Source organism: Heteronotia binoei, chromosome 21 (assembly GCF_032191835.1).
Source record: "Heteronotia binoei isolate CCM8104 ecotype False Entrance Well chromosome 21, APGP_CSIRO_Hbin_v1, whole genome shotgun sequence".
NCBI classification, from domain to species: domain Eukaryota; kingdom Metazoa; phylum Chordata; class Lepidosauria; order Squamata; family Gekkonidae; genus Heteronotia; species Heteronotia binoei.
In genome coordinates this window covers 89201950-89219005 of record NC_083243.1, presented here as the reverse complement: position 1 = coordinate 89219005, position 17056 = coordinate 89201950, and the positions used below count along the sequence as shown (strand labels likewise).

General features: G+C 46.8%; 1 protein-coding gene across 5 annotated transcripts in view; it reads right to left on the bottom strand.

Annotated features, from left to right (window-relative positions):
• ACTN1 (actinin alpha 1) overlaps window positions 1–17056 on the bottom strand; it is a 160992-nt gene that overhangs the window by 74094 nt on the left and 69842 nt on the right. For all 5 annotated transcript variants that reach the window (XM_060263346.1, XM_060263348.1, XM_060263345.1 and 2 more), the window contains exon 3: window positions 11558–11677. In XM_060263346.1, the coding sequence (XP_060119329.1) occupies window positions 11558–11677 (120 nt within the window). The remainder of the gene's footprint in view (window positions 1–11557; window positions 11678–17056) is intronic.

Sequence of the window (17056 nt, the reverse complement as noted above, 5' to 3'; positions counted from 1 at the left end):
CTCCCCGGCAGCAGAAGAGAGCGCACCTCCTGTTCGTCCAGGTGGCAAACACGTCGAGTTTGGGCGTCCCCCACAGGAGAAAGACAGGGCGCAGGAATTTCCAATTGAGCTCCCACTCGTGTATGGAAGCACCCCCCTGACTGAGAAAGTCCGCCTGGGTGTTCAGGTCTCCCGGGAGGTGAGTGGCCACTAGCGACACCCCCAAGGCAATGCACATTTCCCATAAGGCTAGAGCCAGTCCACAGAGTCTGCGGGAAACTGTGCCTCCCTGCCGGTTCACATACGCCATAGCCGTGGTATTGTCCGTCAGGACTGCCACTGTTCTGTCCCTGAGGGACTTGTGGAAGGACCGGACAGCATGGAATATTGCTAACAGCTCCAGGAAGTTGATATGGTGGTGCGCCTGGGACTGAGGCCAGCGGTCTCCTACACAGAAACCCTCCGTATGTGCCCTCCAGCCCCACAGAGAGGCGTCCGTGGTGATTGTGAGGGACAGAGGTTCTCTGTGAAAGGGTGCCCCCTCCATCAGGTGGGTTCTCCGTGCCCACCAGTCGAGAGATGCCAGGACCTCTGGTGGGAGAGTCAGGCGACGCTCGGGAGAGTCCCGTTCGCACTTGAAGTGAGCCAGAAACCATAGCTGCAGCGGCCGCATGCGTAGCCTCGCAAAAACTAAAACCAAAGTGGTGGCGGCCATCAGGCCCAGCAGCTGCTGGAACTGATGAGCCGTGCCCAATAGGTTGTGCTGGAGAGACTGCACCGACTGAATGATGTCGTCTGCCCGATCGGACGGCAGGAACGCCCTGCAGGCCCGAGAATCCAGGACGGCCCCAATGAACTGGACCCTCTGCGAGGGTTGAAGCCAAGACTTCTTGTGGTTCACCTGCAGACCCAGGTCTTGTAACAGAGAGAGAGTAGTGGCGATGTGGCAAAGTAGAGTCTCCCGAGAGGGTGCGACTAGCAGCCAATCGTCTATGTACGGAAACAGGGTTATCCCCTGCAACCGTAGGAAAGCTGCAATCACCACCATAGTCTTTGTAAAGACCCTGGGGGCCCTAGATAGACCAAAAGGCAGGGCCCGATACTGAAAGTAGTCAGATCCAATCGTAAACCGCAGGAATTTCCTGTGAAGGGGGTGAATGGACACATGGAAGTAGGCGTCTTTTAAATCTAACGTGGCCATCCAATCCCCGCGGTTTAAGAGAGGGAGGATGCTCGGCAGAGATGTCATCCGGAACTTGTGGTAACTGATGAATAAGTTCAGAGCCCGGAGGTCCATAATGGGCCGCAGACCTTCGTCCCGTTTCAGGACTATAAAATAACGGGAATAAAAACCAAGCCTGCTTTGACCTGAAGGAACACGCTCGATGGCATCTTTTTGAAGAAGAGAGGTGACTTCTTCTCTCAGCGTGTCCGTGGGGTTGGTGGAAACGAAAGTGGGGGTGGGAGGGTTCTGAAAAAATTCTATAACGTAACCTCTCCTTATTATGCCGAGGACCCACTTGTCGGTGGTGATGGCCGACCATGCCTTCAGAAATGGGAAAAGGCGGGTGTGGTCCAACGAAGAAGAATGGCATGGGGGCAGGGCCAAAAGGCAGTCAAAGACCCTGCTTGGGTTGTTTAGACCCCTTCTGTCTGGACGACTGGGCAGCCGGTGGAGAATGCTTCGGCTTTGGCGTGTATGGCTGCTTGGAAAATGGCGACGCAGACTTCGGGCGCCAAGGTTGGTCCGGTGACTTAGGGAACGGTTTCCTGTTCCAAGGCTTTGGCCACGGGCGCTTGGACTGAGACCGTGAAGAGGAGACCCCCAGGTTCCTAGATGTTTTTATACTCTTGTCCATTTCTTGCAACACCGAATCAGTGGTTGCACTGAACAGACCTGAGCCATCAAATGGCAAGTCCTCTATATAGGCCAGAGTATCGTGTTGGAGAGCCGTGGAACGTAGCCAGGAGTGGCGACATAAAGCAATTGCAGTGGTTAAGGTCTTTGCACAGATATCGCCTGAATGCTTGGAAGAGTTCAGTTGCTGCTTAGCCAGCAGCATGCCTTCCTTCTGGAGCTTCCGAAAGGCGATCCTGTTCTGCTCTGGGAGGCTGGGAAGGAGCGTAGAAACCTGGTCCCATAGAGCGTATTGGTACCGGCCCATACAGGCCGCATAGTTGGCAATCTTTACGCCCAAGGACCCCGCAGAGTATAACCTCCTGCGCATATTGTCCAATTTCTTCCCCTCCTTATCGGGAGGAGTAGAATGAGTCTTTTTGGCCTTTGAAGACGACGAAACCACAACTGAGTTCGGTCGAGGGTGATTGTACAGGAACTCTGCACCTGATTCCTGGATACGGTACATATGATCTAGGCGCCTAGATGATATAGGTGTCGATACCGGCTTGTCCCAAGAGGTCTTAGCTGTATGCAGCATGACATTAGTCAAAGGCAAAGCCACCGCAGTGGAACTGTCCATCTGAACAATGTCAAAAACACTGTCGGTAATGACAGGCTGGGGTTGCATGGTAGTAAGTGAGAGCGACTGGGCCATCCGTTTAATAAGGCCCCCTTATGATTTCAAGTCCTCCGAAGGGGAAATGGGCTGTTCCTCAGATGTCTTCTGCGAAGGGGAGGGTTCCCCAGGAGAAGAGGCCTCCTGTCCCGCAGCAGACGACCCCTCTTCTGATCTAGGGGATACAGCTGGTGAGTCTGACTGGTCAGAAACGTGTGGTTCCGGTGGCGACACCTGGTGCCTGGGCTTAGGCTTCTCCGATGGGGCTCTATGCCGGGCCACTTGCTTCGTGTCCTCGACCTCAGGGGGTTTCGACGCCAAAGAAGAAGGCAGACGGCGCAGCGGACGATATGACGTTCTGGACTGGTAGGAGGTGTCGGAGGATTGATCCCAATCCAACTGACGAGGAGGGAGCCATGGGAAGGACGGCTGCATGGGGTAGGCCCCATACAAATATTGCCATTGCCTCTGATCCCAGGGGATCTGCGCAGGAGGGTGCTGCGGATCGATATCCCAGCATCGAGGTGATCGGCTCCTGGACGACCGGTCCCTAGGCCCTCTCTCGGTCCCGAGAACATGGGCTACGAGACCGACAGGGTTGGAGTCGAACCGGTGGGCTCCGTTCGGTACTGGAACGTTGCGCGGACTCGATCTCCCGGTCAGAGTCAGAGGACATGACGAGCTCCGTCAACATCAAGGTGATCGGACGAACCGGGGAAGCGAACAACTTCAACGGCTGAATGATCGGTGCCGTCTGGTCCGAAGGGGAGGCAGGAGCAGCGAAAGACAGGATTTAAGCTTTGGCTTATCCAGTCTTCTCGCCTTTTTCTTCTTCTCACCCTGCAAGCCCTTATCCTCTTTAGACCGCTTAGCAGGAACAGAGGATTCCGACAAGGCAGCCGAGGCAGTGCGCTTTGTATGGTGCTCGGCGTCGGAAATAGGGCGCTCGGTATCGACCACAGACAACGTCGATGGCAGATCAGTAGCGATAGGTTGATCAACCCGTTCTGCCGCCGAGCGGCCCGGAGACAAGGTCTGTTCCATGAGGGCTGCCGCAAGCCTCGCCGCTCTATTCTTCCGGGTCTGTTGCGAAAATTTTGCACAGTGCGTGCAAGAGTCAGGGCGATGTAGTTCCCCGAGGCACAGTAAACAAAGTGAGTGTCCGTCGGGTGGAGCTATCTTGCTCCCGCACTTGGAGCACCTCCGAAAAAATCCCCACCGCCTTTCCATACGCAGCTGGGAAGGCAGGAAGTCGGGGGGGGGGGGGGAACGGGAAAATTCACGTTTCGACCCACGCGCGCCCCAAAAACAAGCAGCTAAATTCCTATACTAACTAACTAACAACTGTAATAACTATCTACAACTAACTACAAACCTACAAATATAAGAGAAAAAGTTCACCGACCGAAGCAGAGAGATCGACTGATCAGCGCGGCGGTCAGAAGAGAACTGGCAGGATGTCCACGCCCGTCGCAGTGGGCATGCGTGGTGGGGCTCCTGGGCATGCGCACTGGGACGTCGGCGTGGAAATCCGCAGCTTTTGAGTTTACCGATCGAGATCGGCGCAGGCGCCTTACTCCCATCAGTGTGATGCACAGAGACCACGAAGAAAATCCTCTTGTTGAGGGTGAAAGAGGAGAGCACAAAAGAAGGCTTGAAACTCCATCAAAAAAACTAAGATCATGGAATCCGGCCCCATTACACCTTGGCAAATAGAAGGGGAAGACATGGAAGTAGTGACAGACTTCACATTTCTGGGATCCAAGATCACTGCAGATGGTGACTGTAGCCATGAAATTAAAAGACGTTTGCTCCTTGGGAGGACAGCTACGGTGAACCTAGGCAGTATAATAAAAAGTAGAGACATCACCCTGCTAACAAAAGCCTGAATAGTCAAAGCAATGGTATTCCCAGTAGTAATGTATGGCTGTGAGAGTTGGACCATAAGGAAGGCCAAGCGCAGAAGAATAGATGCTTTTGAGATGTGGTGCTGGAGAAGAATCTTGAGAGTCCCTTGGACTGCAAGAAGATCAGGTCAGTCCTAAGAGAAATCAACCCTGACTGTTCCCTGGAAAGTCAGATGCTGAAGCTCAAATACTTTGGCCTCCAAATGAGAAGGGAGCACTCACTGGAGAAGACCCTGATGCTGGGAAAGACAGAAGGCAAAAGAAGAAAGGGACGGCAAAAGATGAGATGGCTGGACAGCATTACTGATGTAACTAACACGAATTTGAGCAGACTTCAGAGGATGGTGGAAGACAGGAGGGCCTGGAGTGACTTTGTCCATGGGGTCACAAAGAGTCGGACTCGACTGTGCGACTGAACAACAACAACCCTATATTTTTCCACCACTTTATGTAAATTCCCAAATGTTACATACAAGTTACATACAAAGTAACAGGACTTATTTGCCATTTGCAGTCACCTCTGCAGATGCAGATGACTGGGAAAGGCAATAGCAAACCAACCCGTAAAAAGTCTGCTGTGAAAACGTGAAAGCAACGTCACCCCAGAGTTGGAAAGGACAGGGACCTTTCCTTTCCTTTTTTTCCTGCAGGTGAATCAGAAGGGAATATAATGTGTCAAAATGATGATGTTTTGACTTAACTCTGTGGTAACCCATGTTACTCTTCTCAACACCATCAGCAAACAACAATAATTTATATTCAGTCAGGGAGGGACAGCTGTTTAAAAAACTGGAATAGATGAGGCTTTGTAGTCAGTAGCAGGAACCAAAATGTTTTGGACTGGTGAATATGGCTCCATCTCATTGCTAATACACCCATCCACTGTTAACTGAATGTGCAAATAACAGTAGGATTTCCATTTCTTTGTTCAGAAGGGCAATAAATATTAAATAGTTCAGCAATAGTTCGGGAAGACAGTGGGCGCACTCGCTGCCACGCCGCCTCCCCCAATGTTGCCTAAGCTGAGGTATGTGTGTGGCAGGGGCGGGGGGCTGGGAGCTTCGGTGAAGGCGGGGGGCAGGAAGCAAGCGCACTCTGAGCGTATTCGCTGCCATGCTGCCTCCCCTGACGTTGCTGATGCTGGGGGGGCGTGGCAGTGGCGGGGTTGGGGGAGCAGGGTTGGGGACCTTATGTGAGGGCAGAGGGCAGGGAGCGAGCGCACTTAGAGCTGGCAGCTTTCTTCCCAACCTTTGCAAGCCTCCGCACATTCAGGAAGTTAGCGGCACCAGACGCGTTGGGAGAGGGGGTGCCTCTTGGCACCCCTAGGAATGTGGCAGCCTAGACAACTGCCTAGTTGGTCTACTCCTACGCGCTGGCCCTGGGCTCTACCTCCTGCAGCAGCCATTTTGTGGCTGCACCCACCACACACCTGAACAGCACACCTGAACAGCATACACAAGATTGCTACAGCACAGACATTATCTCCAGATTTTGATGCAATAATTCAGAGCAAGAGGTATCATTAGAAACTGTTAAATAAAATATTGCAAGAGTGCTAATCTTTTAAACATATTTTAAGTTAAAAAAAACCTTTGTGTTTATCTGTGTTCTTTATAAAGTTTATATCTCTGCTACCTGGCATTACATTTTATGACACACATGGCCTGGGCCCGACAAGGTCTCATTTTTGCCAGATCCAGCCCGCATAACAAAATGAGTTTGACACCCCTGCCTCAGAAGGCCAACAAGCTTTGAACTGTATAAAGTGTGCCCAAAAATATGACATAAGATTGAACATGATTGTAACAGCTTTGGCTTCAACAGATAGGACTGACTGTCATGTATAATGTGAGGTAAAATGGAACAACACCCTGTCAGTCACGCTCCCACTTCATCCATTATGATTGGGAGAAAGAATGAAATAAATAGCCATCTGTTTCTAATGATGACATACACAGGTCACTTTGACTCAATAGCAGCTTTGTATTGCTCTACATTTAAGTGACATCAGCGGAAGCTGTCATGTTACCATAACTTCTCACATATGTGCACCTAAGCAATACTTAGGTTGCAGGATCAGGGCCCAAGAGAAGCTAATCATTTTTATATGCTGGAAATACCAGTAAGAGTCAACAGAATGACTATCCCACATTTTCTTATTGTGATAATATTGAACTCCATCATATAGTTCATTTAGCAATCAAGTGTGGGACTTCTTTTAGCTCATCAGAATGCATGCTGAAGAAGCTTGTGTGCAGCTTACAAACCACAGCAGCAGCAGCAGGGGAAAAAAAGCTTCCTTTAACCCAGTTACAAGTACAACCCTTTGATCAGGAAACCTCAGCTTTATCCATTGTTTTGAAAATAAACAGGAGTGTTACCGATTTCAACAGTACAAAGATAATTTCTTTAAGGCCTTTTTAAGCACTCATTGGCTGTTCCTCCGTACTTTATACTCTTCTTTTTTTCACAGCCCAGAAAGCAGTTTTAATGCTGCAACACAAGATACACTCTATATTCCCATGTCCTCAACTTTATAATACTGCAATTGCTGGGTTGTGGAGGATATTTTGAAGCCAATGATATTGACAGCCATGAGGCACTAAACACTTTCAGTGGCTACCTATGCCATATAGGGGGAATCTGCTGCTAGAGTGACTTATTTTTTTCTATTAAGAGAGCAACCCATGAATACTTTTCTACCTTAGCTCTGCCTACTCAATGTGGCTCATTCTGCCTGAAGCATACTGACATTTCATCTGCCTCATTAATTTTTATTTGTAGTTTACAACCAATGACAGCTTTTTAAAGTCTCAATTTAAGTCCCTTAAAATTCATAATCTGGAAAAGTTTACAGTCCTTTTCACTGGGCTGTCACCATACTCAGGAGCAGATGAGTCAATCCCAAAGGGCCACTTAAATGCTGCTGTAATATTAACTTGATACAAAATGAAACAGGATAGTAATCCACACACTCTGTCTAACTTTACTGTTACATCACCAGAAAGTTTAAGCTAATCTGACCCATATATCTATATATATGAGCATCATCTTTGATTGCAACTAAGTCTTCACAAGGAATCACTCCATAGAAATTTGGGGTCTCTACCTGTTATGTACACAAATATTTGATTTCGTAACCACTCACATAGTTGAATGTTTTCAGTTGTGCTTGGCTTTTGGAATGTTATCTAATGAACATGCAAATGTTTCAGGTGCAAGAATGACATTTTGTTTTGCCATGTTCTTAGACCATTAAAAATTCTTAAAGTGAACTGAAGCACAACTCTCACAACGGGGCTGTTGTGATGCTAAAATGAATGAGAGGAGAATGATGTAAACTACTTTGGGTCCCCATTGTAGAGAAAAGCGGGTTTCTTCTTCAAGGCACTCCCTGTCCCAAAGATCGCCAATACTGACTGTGTCGACCTGGTGTGGGATGCTGAGGAGTATTTGGCTGTCTGGTTGGTGTACTGACTGCCTAGAACCCCAGCAGACAGCCTACTGAGCTTGTTGGAGGCAGTAGTGAGCTGGACCTTGGAATTCCTGAGACTGATCATGCTTGGGAATTTCAACATCCATGCTGATGCTGCCACTTCCTCACAGACCTCGGACCTGGTGTCTTCGGCAGCACTAGGACTCTCCCAGATTGTTTCAGGTCCCATGTATCAAGCAGGCCACACACTGAATCTGATCTTTGGAATGGGGTCAGGCATTGATTTGATACGGAAGGAAGAAGTGCCATGGTTGGATCATTTTGCTCTGAAGGCTTGGCAGAGTGTCCCAGCCTCCATCTGTCTAGGTGGCAAGTGGATTTATGCTCTCCTGAAGAGACAAATGAGCCCAATTGGGTTTCAGAATGCTCTGTGGATCTGATGTCCTCTGGTGATTCATTAGATGAGCTGATAGAAGACTGGAACTTGTCTCTCTGAAGCCATCAATGCGATCATCCCCCGACATCCTCACCACTCCCAGCCTAGATTGTCCCCCAGTATACTTTAAAACTCAAGGGGATGAAATGGGAGCTTAGATGACTAGAGCAAGTCTGGTGGTGAACTTGCAATGAATCCACACCTTACAGCAGAGGTGGCCAATGGTAGCTCTCCAGATGTTTTTTGCCTACAACTCCCATCAGTCTCAGCCCTTGGCCATGCTGGCTGGGGCTGATGGGAGCTGCAGGCAAAAAAAAATCTGGCGAGCTACTGTTGGCCACCCCTGCCTTATAGAACATTCAGCTTTAAGAGGGGACTGGATAAAAATATGGAACAGAGGTCCATCAGTGGCTCTTAGCCACAGTATGTATGTGTGTGTATATATTTTTATATATATATGTGTGTGTGTGTGTGTATGTGTATATATATATACACACACACACATATACTGGCCACTGTGTGACACAGAGTGTTGGACTGGATGGGCCACTGGCCTGATCCAACATGGCTTCTCTTATGTTCTTATGAGGTGGCAGTGAACGCTGTTAATGAGTTCTGAACAGCCTCCCTCACATCTGCTAGCTCTTGCACAGCACAACTGGAGAGCCAGTTTGGTGTAGTGGTTAAGTGTGCAGACTCTTATCTGGGAGAACTGGGTTTGATTCCCCACTCCTCCACTTGCACCTGCTAGCATGGCCTTGGGTCAGCCATAGCCCTAGCAGAGGTTGTCCTTGAAAGGGCAGCTGCTGTGAGAGACCTCTCCAGCCCCACCCACCTCACAGGGTGTCTGTTGTGGGGGAGGAAGGTAAAGGAGATTGTGAGCCGCTCTGAGACTCTTCGGAGTGGAGGGCGGGATATAAATCCAATATCATCTTCTTCTTCATCTTCTTCTTCTTCACAATCATTTAGGGTAATTACGTATTTGACATCTCTCAATAAGAGATCCCAAAATACTAGGAATTCAGCCATCAGCTGTGAGGCTTTTGCGAGCTTTTTTGCAGAGAAAGTCTTATCAGTCTGCTGTGATTTCCCAGCCAATTTTGATACAGTAAATGAACCAGAGGCCCCTTGGCCATCTTTGGATTCGGTCTTTGATAGCTCTCCCAGGCTGATGTAGACAGGATCCTGGATGCTGTTAGGCCGACCACATGCCTCTTAGACCTGTGTCCTTCCTGGCTGGTGAAAACCAGTGGTGAAAGGATACAGGGTCCCCTGGTGGGCATTATTAACCTGACCCTAGATAGGCATCTACCCAGAGGGTTTAAAAGAAATGGTGGTTGTTCTGCTCCTTAAAAAGCCAATCTTAGATCCTTTGGATCCTGTCAATCACTACTCAGTCGTTCATTTCTGGGCAAGGTGATTCAGAGAACAGTTGCAGAGCAGCTTCAGAGTTTTCTGGATGACACATCAGCCCTGGATCCATTCCAAACCAGCTTCTGCCTCATCCATGAGATGGTGATGGTTTTAGTCACTCTCATGGACAAGCTCCACAGGCAGCTGGATTTAGGTGGGTTGGTGCTGCTGGTGTTATTAAATCTCACTGCAGTGTTTGACACAGTTGACCATGACCTTCTGACCCACTGTCTCACCGACATAGGAGTCCATGGGATAGTCTTGAAGTAGCTTACCTCATATCTTCAAGGTTGGGAACAGAAGGTGGCATTGGGAGAGAGAGTGTTGCCCTGGTACCCCTTACTATGTGAGGCCTCTCAAGGGGCAATCCTCTCCTTGGCGTTATTTAACATCTACATGAGGGGTCAGAAATACCCCTCATTGAGGATGTCAAAACTCCACAAAAATGTAAATAGGGTCAAATTGACCCTACCATTTTTAAAGCAGAAGACACAGTTGGGAATCTATAAAACTGTGTATTTTTAAGAAAACAATCATTTTAACTGTTAGAACACTGAAACTTAACGTGATATTAGTGGAACAAAAAATAAGGACAATAGGAAACAATTAGCTCAGAAAACAGATGGCCAGGGTCACAGGTGAACAGTTCAGTGCAAAGGTCAGCTCAGTGGATAGATGACTCAGGCCATCTGAAGTACTTCCCCCACCCCAGATATGTCAGGTTGAGAAGATCAGTCAGAAGCCTGCAAAATTTGAAGGACAAAGGGAAGCAATTAGCTCAGAAAACAAGTGGACAGGGGTCATCTAGAGTGCCAGGCTTCATAGCTCTTTCAAGTATGGAAAATGTGAGGTTTAGATGATGCCTTCAAACAAGTCCAGCTTTATCCTGCCTGGGGATAGAATGACCCCATTTCCAAAGCTGCAGTACAGTTCAATTTGAGCCTTTCCATGTGGCTATAGGCACGAGGGAAGCTTTGACAGAGCACAAACACAGGGCTTTTACCTGCTCCTACTATATATTCAACAATTCAGGTTGCAAAGACTGGTTTCCTTGGGGGTCACTGCAACCCCCAATTTCAAAAGCAGTGTAAAACCTCAAAGCCAAAAAAAAATGTCTATAAACTATGAGATTTTGTTGTTGTTGTTGTTTTCACTGCTTGGTCCACCTTTCAATAAAATTGAGATAATAGGTGCTGGTCTATCTATTTAAACATGGAAACATCAGTATTTGCTGGGGGAAATAGAAACCCCAGTAATGATTGTGCATAGTGCTTTCATTTTCAAGCCAAGTCTATTGGGGGCCAGATGGACCCCATGTACCACTTTGATTAAAAATAAAAAGAGAAAGGCAGTGGGGAGGGGAGAGAGGGACTTTAGGGTAGTGTAGTTCATTGAGGAGAAGGCTCAACAGGAGTTTGGTGTCTGTAGAAAGCTTTAAATAGGTAAACCAATTTTTCTCCATGACTTCCTGGGTCAAAAAAACCCCTCCAATTGCTTGGAAGGGTTAAGGCCCTAAACTGTCAGACCTATGTACTTTTGGGACCATCTCTCCTATATACCCCCAAAAGAGTGCTGCACTCTGCAGATCAAAATCTACTGGTGGTCCCCGGCCCGAGAGATGTCTGGTTGTCCTCAGCCAGAGCTTTTTCTGCCTTGGCTCCAACCTGGTGGGAGTCTCTATCTTATAACATCCATGCCCTGCGGGACCTGCTTCAATTCTGCAGGGCTTCCAAGATGGAGATGTTCCACCAGGTGTTTGGTTGAGGGCAGTGACAGTTCCATCCTGGGACTCCCACCACTCCTGTAAGATAGCGGCATTACTGGTTTTCTGCCATCTTCTGTGTCTCCACTGAAAAGTGTTCTTGCTTACCTTCTGCTCCAATAGATACCAATTTGACTCCTTTGCTAGCAATGAAATCAAGAGCTTTGTTCACATTTGAGATTTTATGCACTCGCATTTTGCCTCTCTCCGGTTTAGCCAAACGTTCACCTGGATAGAGGAAACAAAAAAGAAAACACATATCATTTCCCCCCTAAGAACTCGTTCATTCTGTCTCAGTAAAAAATGTTACATACAGCTCCAAGAACTGTGTTTACTTTTAATGTAACTTTTGGTGCGAAACCATTGATTCAACCCACAGGACATTGGAGATTTTATGCAAACTAAAATGTCATTCTTGCACCTGGAACATCTGCATATTTATTAGACAGATCAAATATAATTAGGGGGACGTAAATGAATGCTCCCTAATGTGAAAAACTTTTTGCACATAGAAAACAAGCACATCAGGCAGAAGACAACTTAGAGAATTGATATATCTAATTCTCAAAATGGCCAGATCTGTGGATATTTAAATCTAGAGACACCAACAGATAAGACCAGTCTTCCTGCAAAGCTGAAAAAGCCCCGTGTGTGCAGAAAAATCTGAAATCTTCAACACACAAATGCACACACTGGCAGTGTTATATCAGGAGGAATTGTGAATTTGGTGATGTTCCCTTATTGTATTGTATGATAATTTTAACACGATCCTTTGAGGGGAGGACATTGTTTTAGTTTTGCTTTTCACTTTTTATGCTGGTTACTAGCTATGTCTGGTTATGGCCTTGTCTCCATTCCAGTAAGTTTTGAACTGTTTTGGTACTGGCCTGATACTGTGGATTGTTACAAGAGGTTAAAACCCCTCAAAGTGACACAACCTGCAGCTTTAAGAAATGAATGCTCTCTGCAGTGGCCATTGTAGGGGTTGCTAGGAAACCACAACAGTATTGCCAGGCTTCAAGGCTTGGTTTTTTTAAGTAGGAGGGGGCAGGGCCTTTTCTAGGTTTATTTTGGCCTTTGAAGGAGGACTTGTTGGAGCCAGGCCCAGCAGCAACTACTGGGTGATCTGATACCATGCAATTTGCATGACTCATCCAGGTCTGGCTACTTGCTACTGTTGAACAGCAACCATGCCACAAAAGCCAGTGTGTTGCAATGGTTAGCATTTCAGACTAATGTCTGGGAAACCCAGGTTCAAATCACTACTCTGCCATAGAAGCACAGCCCAACTCAAGGCTTTTTTTGAGAATGAACACACAGGAACACAGTACTGTCTGGCTTGTCATCAGAGGGTGTGGCCTAATATGCAAATGCATTCCTACTGGATTTTTTTTCTACAAAAAGCCCTGTGTGAAACAATAGTGATGTCAGGGGGTATGGCCTAATATGCAAATGAGTTCCTGCTGGGCTTTTTCTACAAACAAACCCTAGCCCAACCTATATGGTTGCTAGCTCTGGGCTGGGAAATATCTGGAAATTTTGGGATTGCAGCCTGATGATAGGGGATTGGTAAAAGGAGGGATTTTCAGCAGGGTATAATGTTATGGAGTCCATCCTCCAAATCAGCCATTTTCTCCAAGGGAACAGTTCTTGGTCATCTGGAGATCAACTGTAAGTGCAGGAGATGTTCAGGTGCCACCTGAAGGTAGGCAACCCTAATAACTTACCTCACAGGGTTATTGTGAGGATAAAATGGTTGAGTGGAGAATACTGTAAGCTGTTTGGATCCCTATTGTAGAATAAAGTGGGGTATAAATGAAGCAAATAATAAATGTTGCTGAAGAGGTAGGTTGGTCAGTTGGTGGGTAGAAAGAAAAAAATAAAGCAGGGAAAGGTGAGGACATGTAAGCTTCCAGGAGGAGGAAAAGAGGAAAGTGTGAGAAAGGTGATATGGGGACAGAGAGGTGCTCTTGTAAGGGGCCTTGTAAGTAATCATTGGTTCTCCACCATTATTTATTTATTTAAATTTCTAGCTAGCCCTCCTTTGTAAATAGGGCTCAGGGCGGTATATATTAGAACAGACACAATTAAAAACAGTAAAATACAAGATAAAACCAATGCTCCTTTTAAGCTGTGGAGTCTTGTGAGCAAAAATTATACTTCATAAACTATCAGCATTAAAGTTGTGAGCAAGCAATTTGGCTGCTGCATAAATTAGTTTGCTTTGGGGCCATCCTTCCTGAAGTAAGACAAAAATGCATGAGCTGGAGGCTAAAAAACAGTGAGCTAGCTTGTATTAGTGAGAAAACTGGATACAACAATTAGACTAATTAGATGGTGCTAGAGAACTTTGAGTTGTGCTGCTGCCCCACAGGGGTTTAGGCGAGAAACAGGAGTGCCAGAACAGATGTCCCAGACCAGATGGAAGCTGTCACTGTCCTCTATCAAATGCCTGCTCGAACATCTCTGCCTTAACAGGCCCTGTGGAACTTCATTAAATCCCACAGGGCATGAACGTTGTTTGGCAGAGAGTTCCCCCACATTGAAGCCAGGGCCAAAAATACCATGACTCAGGTTGAGGACAGCTGGATGTCTCTCAAGCCAGGGATCATCAGTAAGTTCTTATCTGCAGAGCGCAGTGGTTTTTTTTGGGGGGTGGTCCGGAAGATATGTCGGTCCTAGACCATTTAGGACAGGGGTGTCAAATGCCTGGCCTGCAGGCCAGAACCAATAAACTCAGGGCTTTAATCAGGCCTATGGAGCTCTTTTCTCCCCCTCATGTCCTCATCCTTTGAAGTTCCAAGGCTACCTAAATTCCCTGTTCTTTCAGTTCCCTGCCTTTTCTGCCTTGTCTTTGTAGGCTGCAGCAGGAAGCAAAGCTGCAAGGAAAATGTGGAATGGGTTTTCCATTAAGGTCTTTGTGCCCAGATAGATAGGGCCCAGAGACCTTAATGGAAAATCCATTCCATGTTTTTCTTGCAACTTTGTCTGTGCTGCAATGTGTTTCAGTGGAGTGGAGATCAGCTTCACTTTCAGTGTTCCTATATCGACAGCTGAAGCTCATGCTTCCTGGAGTTGTGTCCTTGCAAATAAAGGGCTGATGCCTTGAACCAGCTTGTCTCTGCTCCGTGAACCTGACCTAGTGAGTACTCTAACCTGGGAACCCATAGCTAAAGGGGAATATTACACTGGAGAGCCATTGCCAATTTGAGTAGACCTCAGGGGAAGCAGAGAAGCTTGCAATGCCATTTCATTGTTTGCCCAGGCTCAGAACATTTTATATTTTTAGTTTCTGCTGTGATCCTTGTACTTTTTCTCGATGTTTTATTATAAAAATTGCATTGCCAAATCCCACTATTCCCCTGCCTTTCCATTTTAATCAAAATACTGCAAGAGTTTTAAGCATGTTTGTATTTTAAGTTACAAATAACATCTTTAATTGTGTCTGAATTCTTTATAAAGTTTATATCTCTGCTACTTCACATTACATTTTATGGCACACATGGCCCAGCCCCACAAAGTTCCATTTGTGTCAGATCTGGCCCTCCTAACAAATGAGTTTGACACCCCTGGTTTAGGACCTTAAGGGTTAACACCAAAACCTTGAACCTGATCCATCTGGAGCCAGTGCACCTCACACAGCATTGGTTGAATATGTGCTGTCTGCAGGGTCCCTGTGAGGACCCGTGCCACCACATTGAGGACTAGCTGGAGTTTCCAGGCCAGTCTCAAGGGTAACCCTGCATAGAGTGAATTACAGTAGTCTAGTCTAGAGGTGACTGTTGTATGGATTACTGTGGCCAGGTCAGGACAAGACAGGTAGGGAGCCTGTTGCCTGATCTGGCAAAGCTGGAAAATGCAGTCTGGCAACATTTGTGGTCTGGGCCTCCATTGGTAGAGAGGCATCCAAGACCATACTCAGGCTCCTGAAAGTTGGTGCCAGGAGACAGCATCCCAAATCTGAATCCCCCTCACCGAACCACAAAACCTCTCTTAGCAGGATTCAGTCTTAGCCAGTTGTTGCCACCATCTCACCACAGCCTCCAATCCCTTGGCCAAATTTGCTGTGGCAGTATCCAGTTGGCCATCCATCAACAGATATAACTCAGTGTCATCAGCACACTGGTGACAATCCAGCCTGAAACTGCACCAGTTGGGCAAAGAGGCCGATGTAGATGCCTATTTGACACCTTCTCTTCTAGTGTCGCCTTCTGTCCCTGACCATGAAGAAATAATGTGAGCCATTTCATCCTATGTCAGCAGCTTAGGGCCAGCTCAGCAGCTAGCACCACACAAGTGGGACACAGACTGTCAGCCGGTACCACCTATTAGAGAGATAGTTTTCCTGGGCAGAGGTTAAGGGAAGGATGAAAAACTGAATACAGAGAGGCAGCTGAAGTTAGGTTGGTTGGTGGGTGGGAATGAGAGAAGGAGGCAGGAAACAGGACAGGTTATGTGGTTCTTTCAGGGAAGAGAAAGGAAATACTGGGGGACAGAAAATGAGACACCCTCTGCAGATCCTTGCAGGACCCCCTTTTGTTTTTTTCTATTAGTAATCCCCAGGCCAAAGGAGGTCAGATTAAAATCAACCAGAGACAGGGCCTTCTCGATTGCAGCCCCCCACTGGTGGAACCAACTGCCAGACAAAGTGAGGGCCTTGCAGAACCTTGCGGGGCCTGAAAGACTGTCCTCTTCCGGCTGGCGTTTAATTGACACGGCACTTGTATTTAAGGGAAGTGGAAGAAGGCTGTCGCCACTGAAATAGCACCAAACTAATATTCTGTTTTAACTGTTTTAACTATTGTATATCTTGTTTTATTGTTGAATGTGTAATTTTAATACTTATTAATTTTAACTGTTGTTGGGATTTTATGTTGTGAGCTGTCCTGAGCCTGCTTTAGCAGGGAGGGCAGGATATAAATAAAATTAAATAAATAAATAAATAAATAAATAAAAATTCTAAACATGATGACTTTCTAGAAACAGCCAGTGTTGGCACAGGGAGCAGCCCCCACATGGAGCTCCTACCTACGTTCTGAAATGCTAGGTGAGTGGTGTGTTGTGCTTTTTTTGTTTTTAATGGACAGAGTAGCCCTAAACTTAATTTGCAACTCCCTCCTGTTGAGCTTTTATTGGAATTCAAATGACTAAAATGTTTTGTTTGATTGTCTACATACATACAGATGGCCTTGCCTCCCTTATCACCCTGATGTTATATCCTGAAACACCCCTGCCCTTGTCCTTCACTCATCTAGTTTAATCATCCTCCATTATCTTGCTCCCTCAAACAACTATGTTCTTTATCTCTGGCTACTCTTTATTCCTCAACTGTCTCCCAGAACAGCTACATTACTGCATCCCTCACACTTCATTCCCAACCCCTCTTCAACGCCCCTCAGTAGCATGAACCCTTACCTACTAAAATTACAGCTAACTACATGCAACTGAAATTAACACATATTTTTCTGTTTACAGCCACATCCACCTCCCTCTCCTCCCTAGGCTGTTTCTTGGGTCTCACATTTTAGACTGCAAGTTCCTTGGTGCAGGACCCTGTCTTCTTGTACTTTCTAAAATACCCTGTACGTTATTATGGAACTATATCAA